This window comes from Chionomys nivalis, chromosome 3, assembly GCF_950005125.1.
Source record: "Chionomys nivalis chromosome 3, mChiNiv1.1, whole genome shotgun sequence".
In the NCBI taxonomy this organism is placed as follows: domain Eukaryota; kingdom Metazoa; phylum Chordata; class Mammalia; order Rodentia; family Cricetidae; genus Chionomys; species Chionomys nivalis.
In genome coordinates this window covers 60,842,861-60,862,298 of record NC_080088.1, presented here as the reverse complement: position 1 = coordinate 60,862,298, position 19,438 = coordinate 60,842,861, and the positions used below count along the sequence as shown (strand labels likewise).

General features: G+C 46.4%; 1 protein-coding gene across 3 annotated transcripts in view; it reads left to right on the top strand.

The window, feature by feature from the left end:
* Heg1 (heart development protein with EGF like domains 1) overlaps window positions 1-19,438 on the top strand; it is an 83,515-nt gene that overhangs the window by 30,852 nt on the left and 33,225 nt on the right. For all 3 annotated transcript variants that reach the window (XM_057763639.1, XM_057763638.1, XM_057763640.1), the window contains 7 exons: window positions 1,332-1,670; window positions 2,499-2,834; window positions 7,540-7,764; window positions 8,401-9,690; window positions 11,556-11,675; window positions 12,660-12,779; window positions 17,112-17,215. In XM_057763639.1, the coding sequence (XP_057619622.1) occupies window positions 1,332-1,670; window positions 2,499-2,834; window positions 7,540-7,764; window positions 8,401-9,690; window positions 11,556-11,675; window positions 12,660-12,779; window positions 17,112-17,215 (2,534 nt within the window). The remainder of the gene's footprint in view (window positions 1-1,331; window positions 1,671-2,498; window positions 2,835-7,539; window positions 7,765-8,400; window positions 9,691-11,555; window positions 11,676-12,659; window positions 12,780-17,111; window positions 17,216-19,438) is intronic.

Genomic DNA, 19,438 nt, shown 5'->3' with positions numbered 1-19,438 from the left:
GCGCACAAGAATGGTCTTCAAAGGACGATTTATAATGGCAGCTTCCCCTTTTCCCTTTTCGGAGCTGTGACTGACAGCTGGAAGCCTTTCACGGTATAGGTCTAGACAGCACTCTCTTGCTGTTGACTTCAGGTGGAGAAGAGAGCAAAGAGCCTTCTTCCCCTGCTTCCCTTGCCCCCACTGCTTTGCTCCCCAAACTTTCCTGCTCCTTATTCTTGCCCTATTTACTAAGGATAGCTGTGGTGCCGGGGTTTGAACTCGGGGCCTCACACGTGCTAAGTGAGCTCTCTGCCACTGAGTCGCATGCTCAGCCCCTTGGTGTTGGGGCTTTAAGGTACCTCTTCAGAGGTGAGTTCTTTAGTACCTCTGGCAAGTTTCCCAGTGGCAGGAAGCTCTCAGCCAGACATCTACGAGGAGCAGACCATGCATTCTGACCAATGGTATATAACTGAATTCTTGAGGCTCTTGACAGCTATCTGAGGACAGCCATCTGTTTCACTGATCAGAAAAAGCTGTTCCCAGCCTAGCGTCTTTGGTTTCCTAAAGTGCCCTATGGTTTGGAGACATCTCTAAAGCTTAGTGAGATGAACTAACTACAATAATGAAGTCTGCTTCTAGGTGAAATTACATCAAATCCCTGGGGAAATAATACACTCTCCTGTTCATAGTTCTGTTAATGAATGTAGTTTGAATGGTGTTTCAAAGCCAAAGCTTTATGGTGGCCACGATTTGGGCAATAATAAAGAGCCTTTGGTGGTGACCATGTTGGGAACTACTGCCGCAGGCCTGCAAAGTCTTGACTGTGTTCTCCGGAGCCCTGGTGCTGACCGAGCGCAGCTGCACACCCTGTACTGGCTCAAACTTGGTTCATGGTATGGATGGGATTTTTAACCTATGGTAGCATTTGAACAAAAGGGTTACAGTGCTGAAAAAACAAACCGGCAGCAACAACTTTATCACAGCGGCCCATGGTGTAGAATTCTTACGCTGTGGAATGCAGCCCCTCTATAGAAAAATAAAACAAATTATTGCTTCGTCTGGGTTTCTCCTGTCTTCTTTTTCGCTTACCTAGAAAACTTAATTTCTGCGTGTGAGTGATCTGACTCCATCTCTAGCCAGCTCAGTGGGACTTAGAACTGGTGAGGTGAAAAAGAAGGAGGGTCTCTACTTGTGCTTGTGTGTATTAACACGATGCAAGCATATGTTCTCTGTTACATCCACGGTGGACAGATTCACGCATCAAATACAATGAGCATTATTTGTACCTAGACAGAATCCCGATTTCCTTAGCCATTCAAATTAGTTTTGAAGCATGTCTTTTTCTGTTTTAGCTTCTGGAAGTATAAAGAATTTTACCGACCCCTCTAATCTCCAAAGCCTGTCAGTCACTCAGACAAAGAGTACACATGCCACCAACACATTCACTGATGGTGTCACCAGAATGCTCCGATCTTTGACTGTCAGCATGGAACCCGTAAATGAGACAGAGAGCTTGCCTGCGCATTCCAGAATTTTCGTAACGTCAGCCTCAGTCCCTTCTCCGCCCTCTGTGGGTGACTCTAGGACAGAAAGCAGACTCACTGAGAGACCCGGAGACGGAGAAGGCATTGAGCCATCTACAGAAAACGGAGTTGGAATTCCATCCATACACTGGCAAAGTGATTCCCCCAGTAAGTAACTCACCTTTATTTGGCTTGTGGACATTTTCTATAGTTGGGTGCTCTTACGGGGTCTCTTCCAGACCATTGTGCCGTCTCTGAACAAAAGTGTGTCCTTGATGACGTCAGATCCTTTCCTGCGAGATCACATGATTGCATTTTTGTCTTTGGGTGTGGACAATGCCATTCCTAAGATGAGACCACTAAGACCTGGAAGGCTTAAATAAAGCAAGCACAGCTTTCTCAGCAGAGTGGAGACCTCAGCCTTAGGGCTATCATAGTTCGGTCCCTCTTCATACTGTAATGTCATCTTCAAACCCTGGCCTGCCCTTTGCAGCTGGCTTCAGTGATTTTGTGTATATATCATCTCTATAAATAAGTTGTCAGGCGTAAATATATTTCCCAAATTCATAGTTTTGCTTACTCCTTATAGTTTATTTTACTGTACATCAGAAGTAGAAGAATGTTCATCAGTATGCCAGCTGGGTTTTTTTTAGAAAAACACTCTATGTATATGTGTGCACACTGAACTTGTTGGCTGTAACGACTCTTTTTCATTGAGCTACTTTTCAAGGGACAGAGGTAAACACTCAAGCCTATAGATTAGTTTGCTGCTCTCATTCTCCTGCCCAGAACTTTTATTTTTAATATTACTATATTACTGCCATCGATGATTTTAGGAAAATTTAGAACATGGTGGTGATGCTTGTAGGGCGACCCATATAAACACCGCCCAAGATTCTTTGGCAGAGAGAAGCTTGCCTAGCAGGGATGTCATCTTAGCTGTTAGCATCTTTTCCAGGTCCACTGATGGCCTCCCTCTACCCCAATATCTTACAGCCTTTGGAGGGCATCAGCTCGCCGGCAGCCCTGAAGCAGGAAATGGCAGTGCCACGCCTCTGACTGAGGTAGCTTTTAGGCCAGTCCCCTCCTTTGCTGGTGGAGCGAACACAGGACAGTGGTTCCCCGCCAAGAGAAAACCGTCTATAGATACGGCAGAGAGCTCTGCTTCACATCCAGACATGAGGAGCCCTTGGGTTCGGACTCCGTTCTCACACACTGCACAGCAGCCCCGAGATGGTGGCTCGAGGTTGGGTAGGAAGAATTTCTCAGATTCTTCATCTTCAGCTTCCTCGGAAAGTCTGGATTCCTCAGCCACACGTGGAGGACATTCAAGTGAGTTCTTATTGGGTGGAAGTATGCCATGGGGACTTAGGGTATGTCTGGTCCTTTGATCTTCTAAAGCCTGCGCTAGGAAAGTAATTTTACTGATCTCAGGCCATTCTCTTAGCTGGTTAACACAAATATACATGTCACATCCTTTTTATACATCTCAACCCTTTTTCTAGAGTGTATATATGTGCATATATACGTGTTCAGGTACATACGTGCAAATGGAGGCCAGCAGTCAACCTCCGGTGTGTACCTAAAAAGCTAGCTAGTGAGTCTCTCACTTGGGCTAGGAGCTCACTGATTAAATAAGGCTACCATGCTCAGCTTGTGAAGGTGCTAAGGATTTGAGCTCAGGTCCTCATGTTTACACAGCAAATGCTTTCCTGACTGCGCCGTCTCCCCAACCCCCACATCTAAGGAGCTTTTGATGCCTCTTCTTCTCATACAGAACTTGGGGCTTCTGTGTCCACACCCTCCCATGGTGTATAGCCTGCCTCAAACCCCAGTACCTCCTAATCACAGAACTTATGAACATTTCCGGTGAAAGCAATCATATCACATATGGCCTTTTGTGTTTTTAATTTTACATGGCCTCAAGATTCATCAAGCATGTATCTGTCCTTCCGACTAATATTCCATCAGGGATGCGCTGTTATTAATAGTGTCCCTATGATTGTTCAGAGACACATTTTATGCCGTGACATGCTGTCTTAGAATTGCCAAGCTATAGATTTGTTACTTTTTGAGACAGTGTTTCTCTGTATAGCAGCTCTGGCTGTCCTGGAACTCATTCTGTAGAGCAGGCTGGCCTCGAACTCACAGAGATCCACCTATCTCTGCTTCCCGAGTGCTGGGATGAAAGGCATGCACCACCATCACTGCCTGGCTAGGAGTATCCTTTTTAAGCCTTTGAGACACTGCCAAACGATTTTCCAAAGTAAATGTGTGAGTGTCTGTGTGTATACACATATGGAGAGAGTGGTGTAGATTTGCATTTCCCAGTTCACTCTCCTAATGATAACGAACATGTGTTCATATAGTCATTGCCCGTGTGTATCTTCTTTGATGTCTATTTGAAAGTTTTGACTATTTTTAAATTAAGCTATCATTTTCCTCATTGAATATAAAGGCATTGTGCATATCCTGGACTCTAGTCCCTTTGATTTGTATAATTCATGGGCACTTTCTTCCATTCTGTGATTGTCATTTTTACTTTTTGTTGTTGTTGTTTTTGTTTTTCGAGACAAGGTTTCTCTGAAGCTTTGGAGTCTGTCTTGGAACTAGCTCTGTAGGCCAGCCAGGCTGGCCTTGAACTCACAGAGATCCACTTGCCTCTGCCTCCCAAGTGCTGGGATTAGAGGCATGCACCATCACTGCCTGGCCATTTTTACTTTTTAAAAAAATTATTTGCTTTTATTTTATGTGTATAAATGTTCCACCTGAATATATGTCTATGTGGAGGTGTTATATTCTCTGGAACTAGACAGTTGTGAACTGCCGTGTAGGGGCTTGGAATTGAACCCAGATCCTCTGGAAGAGCAGTCAGTATTCTTAACCACTGAGCCATCTCTCCAGCCCATCATTTTTGCTTTTTTGATGATATAATTGGAGCATGAAAGTTTTTAATTTTGGTGAAGTCTAATATGAACATTTTAGAATATTTGGTTTTCTATTTTATTTATTTATTTTTGTTGTTTTATTCCTTTTAAATAATGTTTTTGAGTAATTTTTGAAAACGATTCCCCAGTGGTTTTGTCATAAAGTAGGTGCTCATGAAAGCAAACAGGGTTATCATCACATTTCTCACAGATTTAAACTCTTTCCTCCCCATGCTGCTAATAACTCCCCATTGCCTCCCGATGAGAATCCTCACTGACGAAGGAAGTCACCGCTTATTGCTACGCCTGTAACATGCAAAAGCATCTGATCATGAAAGAATCAAACACATGTATGAGCCTGGTGTGGTAGCGCACACCTTTTAAATCCAGCACTCAGGAGGCAGAGGCAGGACTTTGTAGTGAATCTCAGAGTTCAAGGTCAGCCTGGTCTACATAGCCATTGGACAGCCAGGACTACATGGTGAGACCCTGTCTTCAAAAAGAAAAGAAAAAAGGAAGGAAGGGAGGGAGGACGGACGGACGGACAAACGGAAGGAAGGAAGGACGGACGGGAGGGAGGGAGGAAGGAAGGACGGAAGGAAAGAAGGAAGGATGGACGTACGGACGAACAAACATAAAAAGAGATGTTTATGCTCTTTTATCTCTTGCCTGGGAAATATCATTTTCCACTCTCACCACTACAGGGCCCAGGATTTTTACCTTCTCAAAGCAAGACCATGGAACCCTGAGTTGTGAGACTTGAATTCAGGGTCTTGTACGCAGTAGGCAACATGCATGCTGACCCTGTGCTGTGCCCTAGCACGATCTTTGGTTCCTTCCAGAGATTTTCTGTTTTACATCTCTCAGGACACTTCCCTCTGCGGGTGATGCTACATTGTTTCATATGGAAAATATGATCAGACTTTTGGGTGATAAAAATCTAGGTGGGGCTGCAGAGGGAGGGGGGTTCATATCTGGAGAGCCTGGGTGCAATCGGGGGCACCTCGAAGGAACCACAGGAATCTGTACCCACTGACTGGCAGAGGATCCCGGCAGACAGGTGGGATCGGCAGGCTGTCTGCTGCTACGCACGGCTCTCACCATGTGCACTGCCAGGAGTCCCAAGGCTTCCCACTTTTCCAAACTATGACAGCAGTTGCAGGAGGCACTGAGTTTGCGCACCAGGAAGCCAGGTCTGGGACTTGAGAACCTGAATGGAGCCACAAGCTGTACGAATCCTTTCCAAAGCCAATGGGGCCTCTGCAGTGTTGTCAACAGTAGTGAATGTATGCACAGAAGTGGCCGCTGCCAATGCCGGGTGGTGTGTGGCCAACACACGATGCCTCTCTGAGGTCTTCAACTGTTCAGACACAGCCTGACCACAGGCGTAGTCTTCACCCCGGCTACACTCCATTCTCTGTGGCCTTTGCTATTTCTTTCTTACTTCTGAAAGTAGAGAGAAAAGACCACTCCAGAGAAGTCTTTTAGAGGTAACTGAGAAAGTCTAAGCAACCTGCTTATGAGGCCAGAGAAGAGACATGTGGGTCACTCACAGCCTCGCTCTTGACACCAATCACAGACTGGTGTTCTGGAACAATCACAGCCTTTCCCCTCAGCGCCAGTCCGGGAACTCCCTCTAGGAAGTACTCCCCTGTTAGCCGAGATAGAAACGGTCTGTACAGGTTTGGGATTACAGAAAGTCGGACTCAGACTGTCTCAAACAGCCCTGCCTGGGGCCGTGGCCTCAGGAGCCAGTGCAGTCAGCTGTGATCTTTGTATAGTTGTTGTGTGACTGTTGCTGTCCCAGGGTAGTTTGTCTGGCTGTTAGCCTTATAGTCCTTTTGCTCAAGGCAAGAGAGAGCTTGGGGCAGAGAGTTCTTGGGCATCAAGAGTTCAGGAATTGACTCTAATGTGTCAGCTTCCCGGATCCCCAGAGTTTTTGCTGATTTACAGAAAAACAAAGGAGTACTTACAATATAACCCAAACTTACATTTAACCCTTACGGTGGTTTTAAGAATTGTTAATGGGGTTGCAGAGATGGCACTCTGCGATTGAGTGAAGAACCTCTTTTGCAGAGGACCTGAGTTCCACTACCATCACCCCAGCCAAGTGGCTCACAACCACCTGTAAGTCTGGTTCCAGGGGATCTGCCGCCCTCTTCTGACCCCCTTGGGTACTGCACTCATGTTTACAAACCCACACTCAGGTACACATAATTTAAAAATAAAAAAAAAGGGTCTGGAGAGATGGCTCAGTGGCTTCGGGTACTTGCTATACTTCCAGAGGTCTGGGTTCCTTTCCAGAACCCATGCGGTGGTTCACAACTGTCTGTAACTCCAGTTCCAGGGAGTCCAGTACCCTTTGCTAGCTTCTGCAGACATCAGAAACACATTTATACAAGTAGGCAAAACACTTATACACACCAAAAAATTAACTATTAAAATTAAAATGTAAATAAATACTGTTTTTTAAATATTTGTTTTATTTATGTGTATGTGTGCATAGGTACATGAGTTTGGACTTTATTTTCATCATTTCTGAAAAGGATTTACTTGGTAATCTAATCATATAAGCTAGTTCTGCTGTGGCATGTGCACGCCCACAGAAATATATAAATATAAAGTAAAGAGCACCAACTAAGTCCACCCTTAACCTTCATGCTATTTGACAAGAGGTTGTTTGTTCGTTTTTTTCAAGACAGGGTTTCTCTGTGTAGCTCTGGCTGTTCTAGAACTCGTTCTGTAGACCAGGCTGGCCTCAAACTCAGAGATCTGCCTGCCTCTGCATCCTGAGTGCCAGGATTAAAGACATGTGCTACCACTGCCCAGCATCCATGCAAATTTTTGACCCATGGTGACTGACATGCCATAGGCCGGGCCCTGAAGTTGCCACCAACTTCACTGGTAGAACTCTATGATTGTTATCATGTATCGCCAAGTAGAAATCTTTGGCTGAAGGAACAGTCCTTACTGTGAATTCAGTAAGAGAGATATCAGCCCTCTCTCTGGTCGCAGGTAAAGAGTCTCATGGAAGCCCCTGGGTTCCAGGGACACAGAACGCAAGGCTAAAAGTCCTGTCCCTGCACTTACCTGTCCTCTTTTTCCTGCAGTTCTGGAACACAGTGTGCTACTGAGCGACAGCTCGGACCGGGCAGGGAGCACTTCAGGGGTGCGGTCCCCACACATGCACACGTCTACGATGCTCACCCGGAGCGGGGAGCGCACACTGCGGTCCCTCGGACTCTCACACGCTGCTACGCACCCCGTGCACCCTATTCTGCGTGGGAACGTGACGGAGCATGCTGGCCTGCTGTCCCGGGCACCTACCCTTGGAGGTGTGTTTTCCCACAGCCGCACCCCTTGACTGTGGATTGACTCACAGACCTGGGATAGTTACGTTGGCTGGCAACCCCAAAAGTATCTTACAGCTCATTAGGAAAAGAACCTTCTGGGTTCCCCCACCGCAGGAAGCACTCCCACCCCCATTGCCTCAGTCTTGCTTGAGGTATTTAGGATGACATCTGGCTGAGAGGTTAACTGTGGCAAGGCCTTCTCCCAGGAAGAAATACCTCATTACACAGAGTGGAAAGTTGGGAGCGGTTTCCTTTTTCCATTTGATAATGGTAATTACTGCTTGGGATCTTGGGAGGTTTTCCATGGCAATTTGCTTTTATTAAAAAAGAGCATGAGGAAGGGCTTTGGAAACACTCCCTGTTTTTAGGCTCCCCACTTCTCCATTATTCCCACGTAGTCACTGCAGCTGGACCCACGGGTGGGATCTCCTCTGGACCGACCCTGACTGTTAGCCTTCCAGTATCGTCATGACCAAGCGTGCTTCCCACGAGAAGTCACCTTTCAGAGACAGTATCCTTCTTACTTAAGTTCATGGATAAGTCACGAAGACTGTTTTCCAGCGCCCGTCTCAAACATTTCTTGCTTGTTTGTACCAACTTTCTCTTTTCTCTTTGTAGTCACTGAGCTGAACCATGGTCCAGACCATGCCTATGCGTCGTCTGCTTTCACCAAAGGAGAGCGGTCATTACTGTCCATTACAGAGAACTCTTCCTCCTCAGACACCAGCGAGAGTGCAACTTCTTCTGCTAAGATCTCAGACTCTCCACGCGTAGACTTTTCTTCTTCTCAGGGGCAGACTAAAAGAAGTAACGCGTCCTCCTACAATGGCGAACCTGCTCAGTCTTCCACCGAGTCGCTGGTTCTGCATCCATCCAATCTTCCGTCCTCCGCATCCACCGCGAATATGCCAAACACCCTGGTTCTTGATGCCAGCACTAAACCTGTTGAGGACCCATCCGAGTCAGAGGCCCCTTGGCCCCTTCCCTCAGAGTCACCTCCCCACCGGTTTTTAGCCACCGTGCCATCAACGGGGTCTCCCACACAGCAGCTAAAGTCTACCTCCGACACAGCCACGCCCTCGTCATCCTCACCGTCACCTTTGCCTGTCTCCTTCATGGTGTCAACACTCACCCCACACTCCGTCTCACAAGCAACCTTCCCACGCTCATCTTCTACCCTAGTCCCCCATAGGGCGAGGGAGCCACGCGTAACATCGGTCCAAATGTCCACAGTGGAATCAGCCATAGCCATGTTCCCCGGTAACCAGACAGTAGACCCCAAGAACCAGAGCGCCCCGCAGCCAGAGAAAGCCATCATAGAGACACACTCACCACGCCTGGTGTCTCTGCCCACAGATCCTACCCAAGCAGTAACGATGAGCCTTCCTCCAGGAACCCCTTGGTCCCCAGCCTTAATGGGGTTCTCCACAGAGCCAGCCCTCCCAGCCACGAGCACCAGCTTAGCCCAGATGTCTCCAGCTTTGATGTCTTCCACTTCCCAGACTACCCACTCTCCTGCCAGCAGTCCCAGCACCCTGTCAAGCACAGAAGCTTTGACTCCGGGTGTCGTAGTTGTGCACATTACCCCTGAGAAACAGCACCTGCCGACCAGTCCTGAAATTCCAGTGCCGCAGACCTCCACAGAAGGGGCTCTCACCACAGAAGGGAACCAGGTGCAAATGGGTCCTACCACCTATGCTGTCCCTCTGACTACTACACCCACATCAGCAGAAGCTATCACAAAACTTGACCAGGCAGAAGAGGCCAGCCCGGTTTTACCTTCTCTCAGACCATCTTCCCCTCAAACTACAAGTGTTTCTACGGCTGAAATGTTGACGTCCAAATATACCACCATTGCTGCTCAGAGCACCCCAGAGTCACCAATAGCGCTGTCACCTCCAGCCCCAGGTAAATGCTTCTTCTTACAAACACACACATTGACCGCTAGGCCCTGTCTGGCACTGAAGCTGCAAAGGCCTTGGGGTCTGTAGTATTTGATACAGCGTCTGTTTGATGACCTAGCATGACTCTCATTGAAATACAAAGCATGCAGTATGGGCAGCATGGCCCTAATGTTCTTCTAAGATCTCCCCCAAGTTACATGACTCTGAAGAAAGAGGAGAGAACACACTTTGGCCCTGTGACATGCATAGAGGATATAACTGTAGTCTACATACCCTCTCATTGTCCAAGCTTTTCAAGCACGTCTTTAACACATTTAAGGTCAGAGGCAGGCCTAGATGTGGGTTTGGACAGTGGAGAAACTGAAAAAGCAACATTAGCGGGGCTAGGATGTGGGATGGGGGTAGAACACTTACCTGGAGTATGCACAGTTTCCAGCAAGTTCTCCAGTGGCACCAAAGAGAAGAGCTTTAGGTGGTCTGGTAGAGGTAGGGGTGGGTTGAATGTCTGCTCTCTAGAGAGAGCTGAGAGCTTCCAAGTCAGTCAGCTCAGGGTTTTTCAGGGTCAAAGGCTGCTCTCCCTCCAGGGAGACCCAGAGTTCTTTGTCTCCCCAGTGCTAGTTGGTAACCAGAGGACTTCTAAACAAAAGGATGTTCAGCAAACCTCTTCCCAGTGGCCTCTTGACTTGCCTTTCTTTCCTTGTACATAAGGTTATCTGTCCAGCCGTGCTGAAGGTACCAGTGTAAGGAAAAGAAAGCCAACCCAGGGCAAAGAATGGCAGAAGCAGGGACAGCAGGATGTGGTGCTCACGACCATCCATAATGAGATCTAGTGCACTCCTCTGGCTTGCGGATGTCCATGCAGGCAGAATACTGTCCACATAACAAATAAATAAATGTGAAGAGAAAAGAGAGGGCATTGCGATGCTTAACTGATAATTTTCTCAATGGCATACCATCTGTGGAAGCCAGGTTAAATTTCAAGACATTTGTAAACTGAACATTGGTGGTGAATGTATAATCCCAGCACTTGGGAGGTAGAGTTAAATGGATGGGGGGTGGGGGTCAAGGCCAGTCTGAGCTATATAATTAATTTGAGGCCAGCCCAGGCTACATGAGATCATCTCAAAATAAAACAAAACATCAAAAAGCATAGCAAATTCAAGTATATGTGTTTCAAGATTTTCAGATAAAGGTTTCTATAGTTTTGACAAAATCCAAGAGAAAAAGTAAGCCATACATATGTGTGCACTTATGTACGCACAGAGTGAACCTTGGAGCAGGCAGGATACGTTGCCAGGGATTCTCTCCACCTTGAAATGTGTTTTAAGTTGACATTCACTAGCCTAGTAGAATTTTCTTTTTTTCTTTTTCTTTTAATGTTTATTATGTATGCAATATAATATTCTGTCTGTGTGTATACCTGCAGGCCAGAAGAGGGCACCAGACCCCATTAGAGATGGTTGTGAGCCACCATGTGGTTGCTGGGAATTGAACTCAGGACCTTTGGAAGAGCAACCAGTGCTCTTAACCTCTGAGCCATCTCTCCAGCCCCCCTAGTAGAATTTTCTAAGTACCACAGCAGCAATATAACCATCAGTCCTGGACAGAGAGGCCTGCAAGAAGCATTTAATATGCACGCTTGCATTCGGGATCTAAGTACCTAGCACTTTACTATGAAGGCAAACTAGTACCAGTGCCCAGTTTCAGCGCCTCTGTCTTCACTCCTCTTGGGACCCTGTGCTGTTTTAGTGGTGCGATTTTTCAGGACAAGCAAACATAGGTGAGAACCAAACCTTAGCCGAGAGAATGAGATGTTTGCCAGGGCTGCTCTGACATTGCCTGTGCTATTCCCGCAAACTGTTTGTTCAGTCAACAGCTGCACCGTGAACCCTTGTCTTCATGATGGCGAGTGTATCGTGGACCTCACCGTGAGTCGTGGGTATCGATGTGTGTGCCCACCTGCCTGGCAAGGGGACAACTGCAGTGTGGGTAAGAGAGGCTGGGAGCTTTTCTATAATGCTACCTTGGGTGGTCGGGCTATCCAATAAGATCCTTTTCCCAGGACTGACAGCACGTACTGTCAGAACTGCCTGAAATTTTAGCGCCAAAAGAATTGAATGCCTCGGGCCTCTACAGGCACCTGCACTCATATGTTCAAATACATATACATAATTACAAACAATTCTTTTTAAAAGAGCCTTTTTCTTCTAGAGTGTACAAGGGTAAGAATTTTAGTTGAATAATCTTCTCGCTGGAGTGTTAGCGTGCTGGTGTGTTGTATATGGTATGAAGGATGCAGACAGACAAACTTTTGACCTGGTTCTGTTCCGTACCTTCCCTACACCCCTGCAACATTGAACTATCTCCAGCTCCCTAAAGACACCTACACTCTCTTGCCCTGGGCATTTACTCTGCTGGTTCCTTAGTTTGGAATCTTAGCCTCCCCCCAATGATCTGCTTGTTGACATCCCTTTAGCCTTATTTATATTTAAATAGTGTTTAAAACATTCTTTAATTCTCCCCTGCATCAAAGTCTACTATTTCTGCTGGGCATGTCTTTGATCCCAGTACCCAGGAACCAGAGATAGTGGGCTCTCTGTGAGTTCAAGGCTACCCTGGTCTACATGGTGAGTTCCAGGCCAGTCAGGGATGAAAGGATGAGGCACTGTCTCAAAACAACAACAACAAATAATAATAATAATAATAATAATAATAATAATAATAATAATAGTAATAATAAACAACTAGAGCTACATACGTCTCTGCACATCCAAATCCTGCCTTGTATTCTAGTTAATTCTTCATATGGCTTCCTCTGCCCTGACAGGTAGTCGTCCCCTGAGGACAAGGGTGGTTTCCTGCTCTTCTTTTGTACCTCGCTCCACACAGCGCCATTTGGCTCTCAGTACACACGGGCTTATAATTCTTTGTCTGCCATCCCGCCAACATGCTCTTGCTTGTCCTCCTCTGCAGATGTGAACGAATGCCTCTCGAGCCCCTGTCCGCCCCTAGCCGTGTGCAACAACACTCAGGGGTCCTTCACCTGCAGGTGCCCAGTCGGCTATCAGCTGGAGAAAGGAATATGCAATCTGGGTAAGAGAGTTACATCTGTCTTAGAACGTATTGACCGTTTTTCTTCCAAATCAAAGCCAGTCTTTCCCCCAAGATATAAAATTCAGGAATATAGAAGGAAGGGAAGCATGGGGCCTATTATTCTAACACTTGGAGCTGCGATGCTTTTCTTCACAATTTGTTGATGTACATCTATTTAAATTCAAGACCTATCCATAAAGTATCTTCCTGTTACTAAAAAGTACAAATATCTTAATGCCTGCATAATATTCTTATTTGTGCATAACATTGCTTGCTCAACCACTCTATCCTGTAGTTAAGAATAAAAAGTCAAAAGGATATTCCCGCTGCATAGTTGTTTTGTGATTTTAGAACGAGAAAAGAGTAAGATTCTGATTGCCCTCTGTGTGCACACATTCTTCCTGTTTTTAAAAGCCACAGACAGATACATTTTGACACAGCTGCTGGCCACCTTATTGGCCATATTTTGTTCCTCATTTGGCAGCTCCATGAAGCTTGTTAGTTCCAAATTCACTTCTCATCCTTCAAGTTAAAACACAAATCAACAAACCCAGTGAGAACTAAGGCTCTGAAGAGATGCTCAGCAGCCAAGTTTGGGTCACGGCTGCTGAGTCCTGGTCCCCAGCCTGCAATTCTTTCTATTCTACAAGTGTGTGTTCATTTGAAGAGCATCCTTGCACACAGGCATGATCCTTGTTAGGTTGCTGAATTTAATACCTTGCTTGCTGGAGAAATTAGAATGAGAAATACAGTTTCAGCGCTGTGGAAAGAAACTGGCTGGGGAAATGATTTGCCCTGGGATCAGCTTCGGTTGCCCAGGCTGACACCTCACACACAAGTGCCCACACAGCCAGTGTTTTCGAGAGAACTGATGTCTGTGTCTTCTGCAGGTGCTGTCTGCATGAATTCCTATCACCCATAGGTAGAAGGGGCTTCTTAAGGCTGGCACGTCCCTAAAATAAGAATTTTGAAAGTTGGTTGAAATACAAGAACTGAGCGTTGTTTTAGAAAGAAAAATCTACAGGTGTAGACATGAGTCAAAATTCAAGAATTCCTCTCAGTGTAATAGTTGATGTGCATTTGGGTAACCTGATTCATATCGCCACATCCTATCGGGAACTAGATAAGAGTGCGCAACTGAAGGATGAAGAAGATGGGAATACTTCCATTTTCGTTTGTGTTTTGAAGCCCTCTGGAAAGTACATTTGCCAGGTTTCAAATGCCTGGCTTCGGGCCCTTAGCCAGCACCTGCGAACACAGAGCCAAAGCCTCTAGTTCCTCATCTGTGAAATCAGATTGCAGTCTGCACCACTTCTCACTCAAGGTTTGGGAATGGCGAATAAAGTGATCTGCTGGAGCACGCTCTGAGTGTGGGAAAGGGCTGTCCAGATGGGAGGCAGCATTCACCAGAATGGATGCTGTGTAAGCCACTGGCTGTCAATGCAGAGCCATTGTTACAGGGCCCTGGTAAAGGCAGCAGTTAAGCTGAGGTGAAAATCTATCCTGGACCAGCAAGAGGGTTCAACAGGTGAAGGCACCGGCTGTCAAGTTTAACTACCTGAATTTGATTCCTGGAACCCACATGGTAGAGAGAGCCAGTTCGTGCAAGCTGTTCTCTGACTTTCGCAAGGGTACCTTGGCATATGAACACACACGCACATGCACACATGCATGCACAAAGCACACACAAAGTAAATAAATGTAATAATTTATTTATTTATTAAAGATTTCTGCCTCCTCCCTGCCACTGCCTCCCATTTCCCTCTCCCTCCCCCAATCAAGTCCCCCTCCCTCATCAGCCCTAAGAGCAATCAGGGTGCCCTGCCCTGTGGGAAGTCCAAGGACCACCCACCTCCATCCAGGACTAGTAAGGTGAGCATCCAAACTGCCTAGGCTCCCGCAAAGCCAGTACGTGCAGTAGGATCAAAAACCCATTGCCATTGTTTTTGAGTTCTCCGTAGTCCTCGTTGTCTGCTATGTAAATAAATGTAATAATTTTTTTTAAAAAATACCCATCCAGAGGATGTAAGTGCAGTTACATAAGCTGTCTTGAATACACTAGCTCTATTAGAAACACGAACACATCTGTGTCTTTCCACAATGTCAGAATTTATTGAGTAACAATAAATTCACAGGCTACTTCAGTTTCATTTGCTATAATTTGCCAAGTTATTCTGATTTCCCTTGATAGCTGGTCATTGGCAAGCATGGGTTCTTTTATTCCAAATTTAATTACTGATATTAACTCTGAGATCACACTTTATACATCACAGTGTGTTGTAGGCGCATGTGCATGTGTGTACGTGCATGCGTGCTTGTGTGTGTGTGTGTGTGTGTGTGTGTACAAGCGTGAGCACAGGTGTGTTGGTTACAGAATGACCACACAAGGGTTAAGGTGGCAGAGAGCTGATGCAGATGAGAAGAGACTCCCTTTAGTTGTTACATCAGGAACCGAACTGTAGCTGTAGTGCTGCAGAGGCATACACTGGGCTGCTGTGGGGCTGCGGGCTTGAGCTGGGGCTATAAGGCAAGATGAGCTATAGAGGAGCAGGACCGTGGAGGTGAAGCGCAGGCCCATGTAGGCCATAGGCATGATGTCCTATGCAGGACAGGGCCCAGATGGACAAAGGGACAGGGAATACCATGTCAACAGTGGAGACTTAGCCAAGCTAAAGCCCTATGTACAGCCGGGCAGTCTTTGTGCATGCTGGGTGTGTACATAGCTGCTGGGGCATTGCTAGGCATGGCAGGTATCTTCCTCTTTATGAGGATACAGAAGAGGATGTTGCGCTGTTCCTTGGTGTGTTTCATCAGCTTTAGGGCCCTGCTTTCGAATAAGTTTCAATAAGCTGTATACTCATACAAAGACCCAATGTAATTTGATATATTCTTGCAAGATATCAGTCTGTGCCCCATGAATGGTTCTGGGCAGGAGGGAGGGTCGTCCACAGCATGAAATAGAGTCAAATGCAACTTATAAAATGGAGTCACCCAGGCAAAGCATTGGCTAAAAGCCACTGTTTTTACAATAAGCAGTATTGAAGGCAAACACAGCCTCATCTCCACAGAGGTACAATACCTTCAGCAGCCAGGTGATGGAGCACACCTTTAATCCCACCACTCGGGAGGCAGAGGCAGGTGGATCTCTGTGAGACTGCGGCCAACCTGGTCTACAGAGCTAGTTCCAGAACAACCAGGCCTCCACAGAGAAACCCTGTCTCAAAAAAAAAAAAAAAAAAAAAAAAACCTACATAAATAAACAGCCTCAGCAAATCCCTTCTAGGAAAGAGGCCAGGGTTTGGGCGAAGGCAGGCGCTATTTCTCATGCTGAAAACAGAAGGCACATTCAGAAAACTTCTGTGTGCTCAAGCCTCATCCTGTGCATTTTTATATGGGAGTCTGGATCTGAACCTGTGTGGGAAGTGAAGAGGGCTGGGTCCAGTGACTGTCCGGGAAGCTTGTGTGCAGGGTGTCCCACAGGTAGCGCAGATGGGAGGAGTGCAGCTCAATTGTGCTACCAGTCCCGTCTTTCCCTTTTCAAGTCATTTGGCTTCATTGTTCGCAAACATCACAGGAACATGCAAATTAGAGCCCGCTGAAATGCTTTTGCTTGGCCAAGAGTGTTTTCAAAGAGCTGCCTGCTGTTCAGAAAGAGTCCCAAGCAGCTGGCTTCACTGAACTATAGAACAAGCAAAAGCATGTTAAATAAGGATTAGGGGCTTTCGGCAGTTAACTCTAAAATGGTAGATGTTTTCCCTGGCTCGGTTGCTGGCCTTCCTCTTAATTCAGCAGGCATGCTTGCCCTGCTAGAAAGGACTCCCAGGCCTCTGTGGTTCGGGTTATTTTTCTTCCATCCAGAGGGAAAGATGTGATTTTAATATAATGAAAGATGCATGCCAGTTCTAAAAACAGGCTGTACTGATTTTTGGTTGTCTGCCCATTTTCGAGTCCCAGTCCCCTTAGGGCCAATCAGCCCAAATTGATGTTAACTAGAATTATATTTTATGAGTGAAATGGGCCTTAAAAACGAGGTTGTTTCCCCCAATTCTGGACCCAGTGGTGTTTCTAATGCGGGTTGTTTTCATGATGCGGCTGATGACTGTGCAGTCCTTAGCACCACGGAGTCTGCACCTACTACAGATGTTCGCCCTGCTCCGTTGTCACCCCTTGGTTGCCTTCTAGAAGAGGAAGGAGTGGTCTTCACCCTCAAGAAGGCTCCCATAGCTTGTTCTCTGGGGAAATAAAACTGGTCATCCCAGAGGTTTCTGAATACATAGCCTTGCATTGGTCTCTCTGTTGTATGGCTTAATAAGGCCACATTTTTCTCTTCAGTTAGAACCTTCGTGACTGAGTTTAAGTTAAAGAAGACTTTTCTCAATACTACTGTGGAAAACCATTCCGACGCTCACGAGGTTGAAAACAAGATCGCTGAAACCGTAAGTTTCCCTGAAAGGATGCTTCGTGCCCAGCCTTTGTTTCCTAGACCAGATTTCATTCAGAATTGGTCACTACTCAGGGTCATCCTTATCCCCCGGACTTGCTTTTGTACTTAGAAGGGAAAGTTCACGGTGAAGTAGCAAGTGTCTTGGAAATAGAAGAAAGATGTTGGGATCTGCGGTGTCCAGGAAGTGTTCGGCTTCAGATCCATCTCCATGGGCAGTCCTGTCTGCTAGGCTGTTTCTTTTTCCTGTGCAAGCACATACTCATCAGCCAGAGTGTTTGCCCTGCCCCAGTGCGGGGTGAAGAGGAAAGACCAAGAAACCCTCGTGTCCCATCTGCTGTTGACACCTGATATGACCTTCTCCTTGTGTTTTCAGAGCTTAGGAAGGCCGCTCTTTCTCCTGGAGGGATGACAGCAGCCTGAAACTAATTTCAATTACCGGGGCTTGTGAGCTCATGATGTAAATTATCTAGGACCTTATATGCTGCTCTTTCCCTCTTTGCTTTTATATCTGAAAAGAAAAATGGAGAAAAGGAAATACAAGCTAAACTCGGGCAATATATTTTGTTCTCAGTTGCTGTCCAAGTCAAAGATTTGGTGTTTGGGAACTGAAATTTGCCATTATACTAAATTAGAGATGAAATTAAATTAAATTAGATTTGCTGTTACATTAAATTAGAGTTCATGTATTAGCCAGGAATTAGGTGTTCTTATAGGACTGTGGATTTTATTTGTATCTTAATTCCATGTCCGTCTACTGAGCATTTAATCTGTGACAGGGACTATGCTAGGTGCTCAGATCTATAAGAGGGTCAGCGACACATGTTTCAGATGGAGGACCGGGAGGCTCTGGAAGTTGGTGGCATTGTGTGAGTCCACATTAATTGGAAGCAGAGTTGAGAGCAGTCCCCTAGGTCACCTGTGTTACTAACTGCAAGTGTGCAGGTTTCTAGGAGCACCCCAAATTTCAGGAATTTACTGGGAGGACCCACAGAACTTATTGGAGGCCAGTATCTCCATATAGATGGTTCATTGCACTAAAAGGCTTTAAGTTGAAATTAGCTAAGGGACAATATGCATGGGGCAGAGTCTGGGGGTCCCAAATGCAGAGCTTCTAGCTGCTCTGCTGCTGTGGTGATATTACCATTGCTGGTACCTCTTGCCAACACTGTGGGACTGTATGTCATACTGCCAACCGCAATGCTCACCTGAGCCTTGGTGTCTGAAGCATTTATTTGGCCTTTGCCATATAGACGTGGTTGACTGTCCATATGACTGACTTCAGTCCCTAGGCACTCTAGAGGCTGAGCTGATGCCCTACGACCCAGAGTTCCCTCTGTTGTCCACATGATGAGTGTGATCACATGACTGGTGACAGGGACAATGGCAGATCCTCTGGCATGGCCCAGGATTCCCAGCTTAATCAAATCGTTGCTATCAATAAGGACACTGTGAGACTTAGAAACTCTCGCAAGGGCAGAGGCATGACCTCTCTAGTCAGAAGTAGATTCATTGTTGCTGCCTGGCTATTCTGCAGGTAGACATTATCTTCTTACCTAGTGTAGGGGGTTAGAGCCCTGTGCAAAAGTACAGTCCTTTATGTTCCACGGTACCAAGCAGCTTGTCTAAATATTTCTTGTTTGTTTGGTCAGATATCACCATATGATACATTGAGCCAGGATACACCTGACCCCAACTAACATAAAGAATTAAATGACATCAGGGTCACCACTAGCACAGGCTTTCCCAAGATGGCGTTCTGCTCATACCTGGATAAAAGGGCAATAGTAAACCATTGCTCTTAGCACATAAAGCGATGGCATACAGATCTACCACCCATTTGATAACATCCCACACTTGACCCCATCTTCCCAAGTCAGGGGCTCTGAAACAGTGGGTCTGCCCGGGATGAGATATTGAGACTCTCTGCTCCATAAAAGGCGCCCCCAGCTCGGCTGTGGAGGGCTGGTAAGAAGGCAGGCACATTGCTTTATGCGGCTGAGAGTCTTTCTGCTCTCTCTGCGTCACAAGGCAAACACATCGCTCTTAATTTGTTCTCAACAAAAGAGCTCTTGACCCACGTCATGTGGTTTCCCACAGAGCGTCTTTCTGAGGAAGACCTACCTTTGAGTTAGGTCAACTCATTGTAGATTATGAGGAGCCTGTAGGGCCCATCAGACCTGGGGAGCCGAGAGGAGCTGAGCCTTCCAGTGAGCTT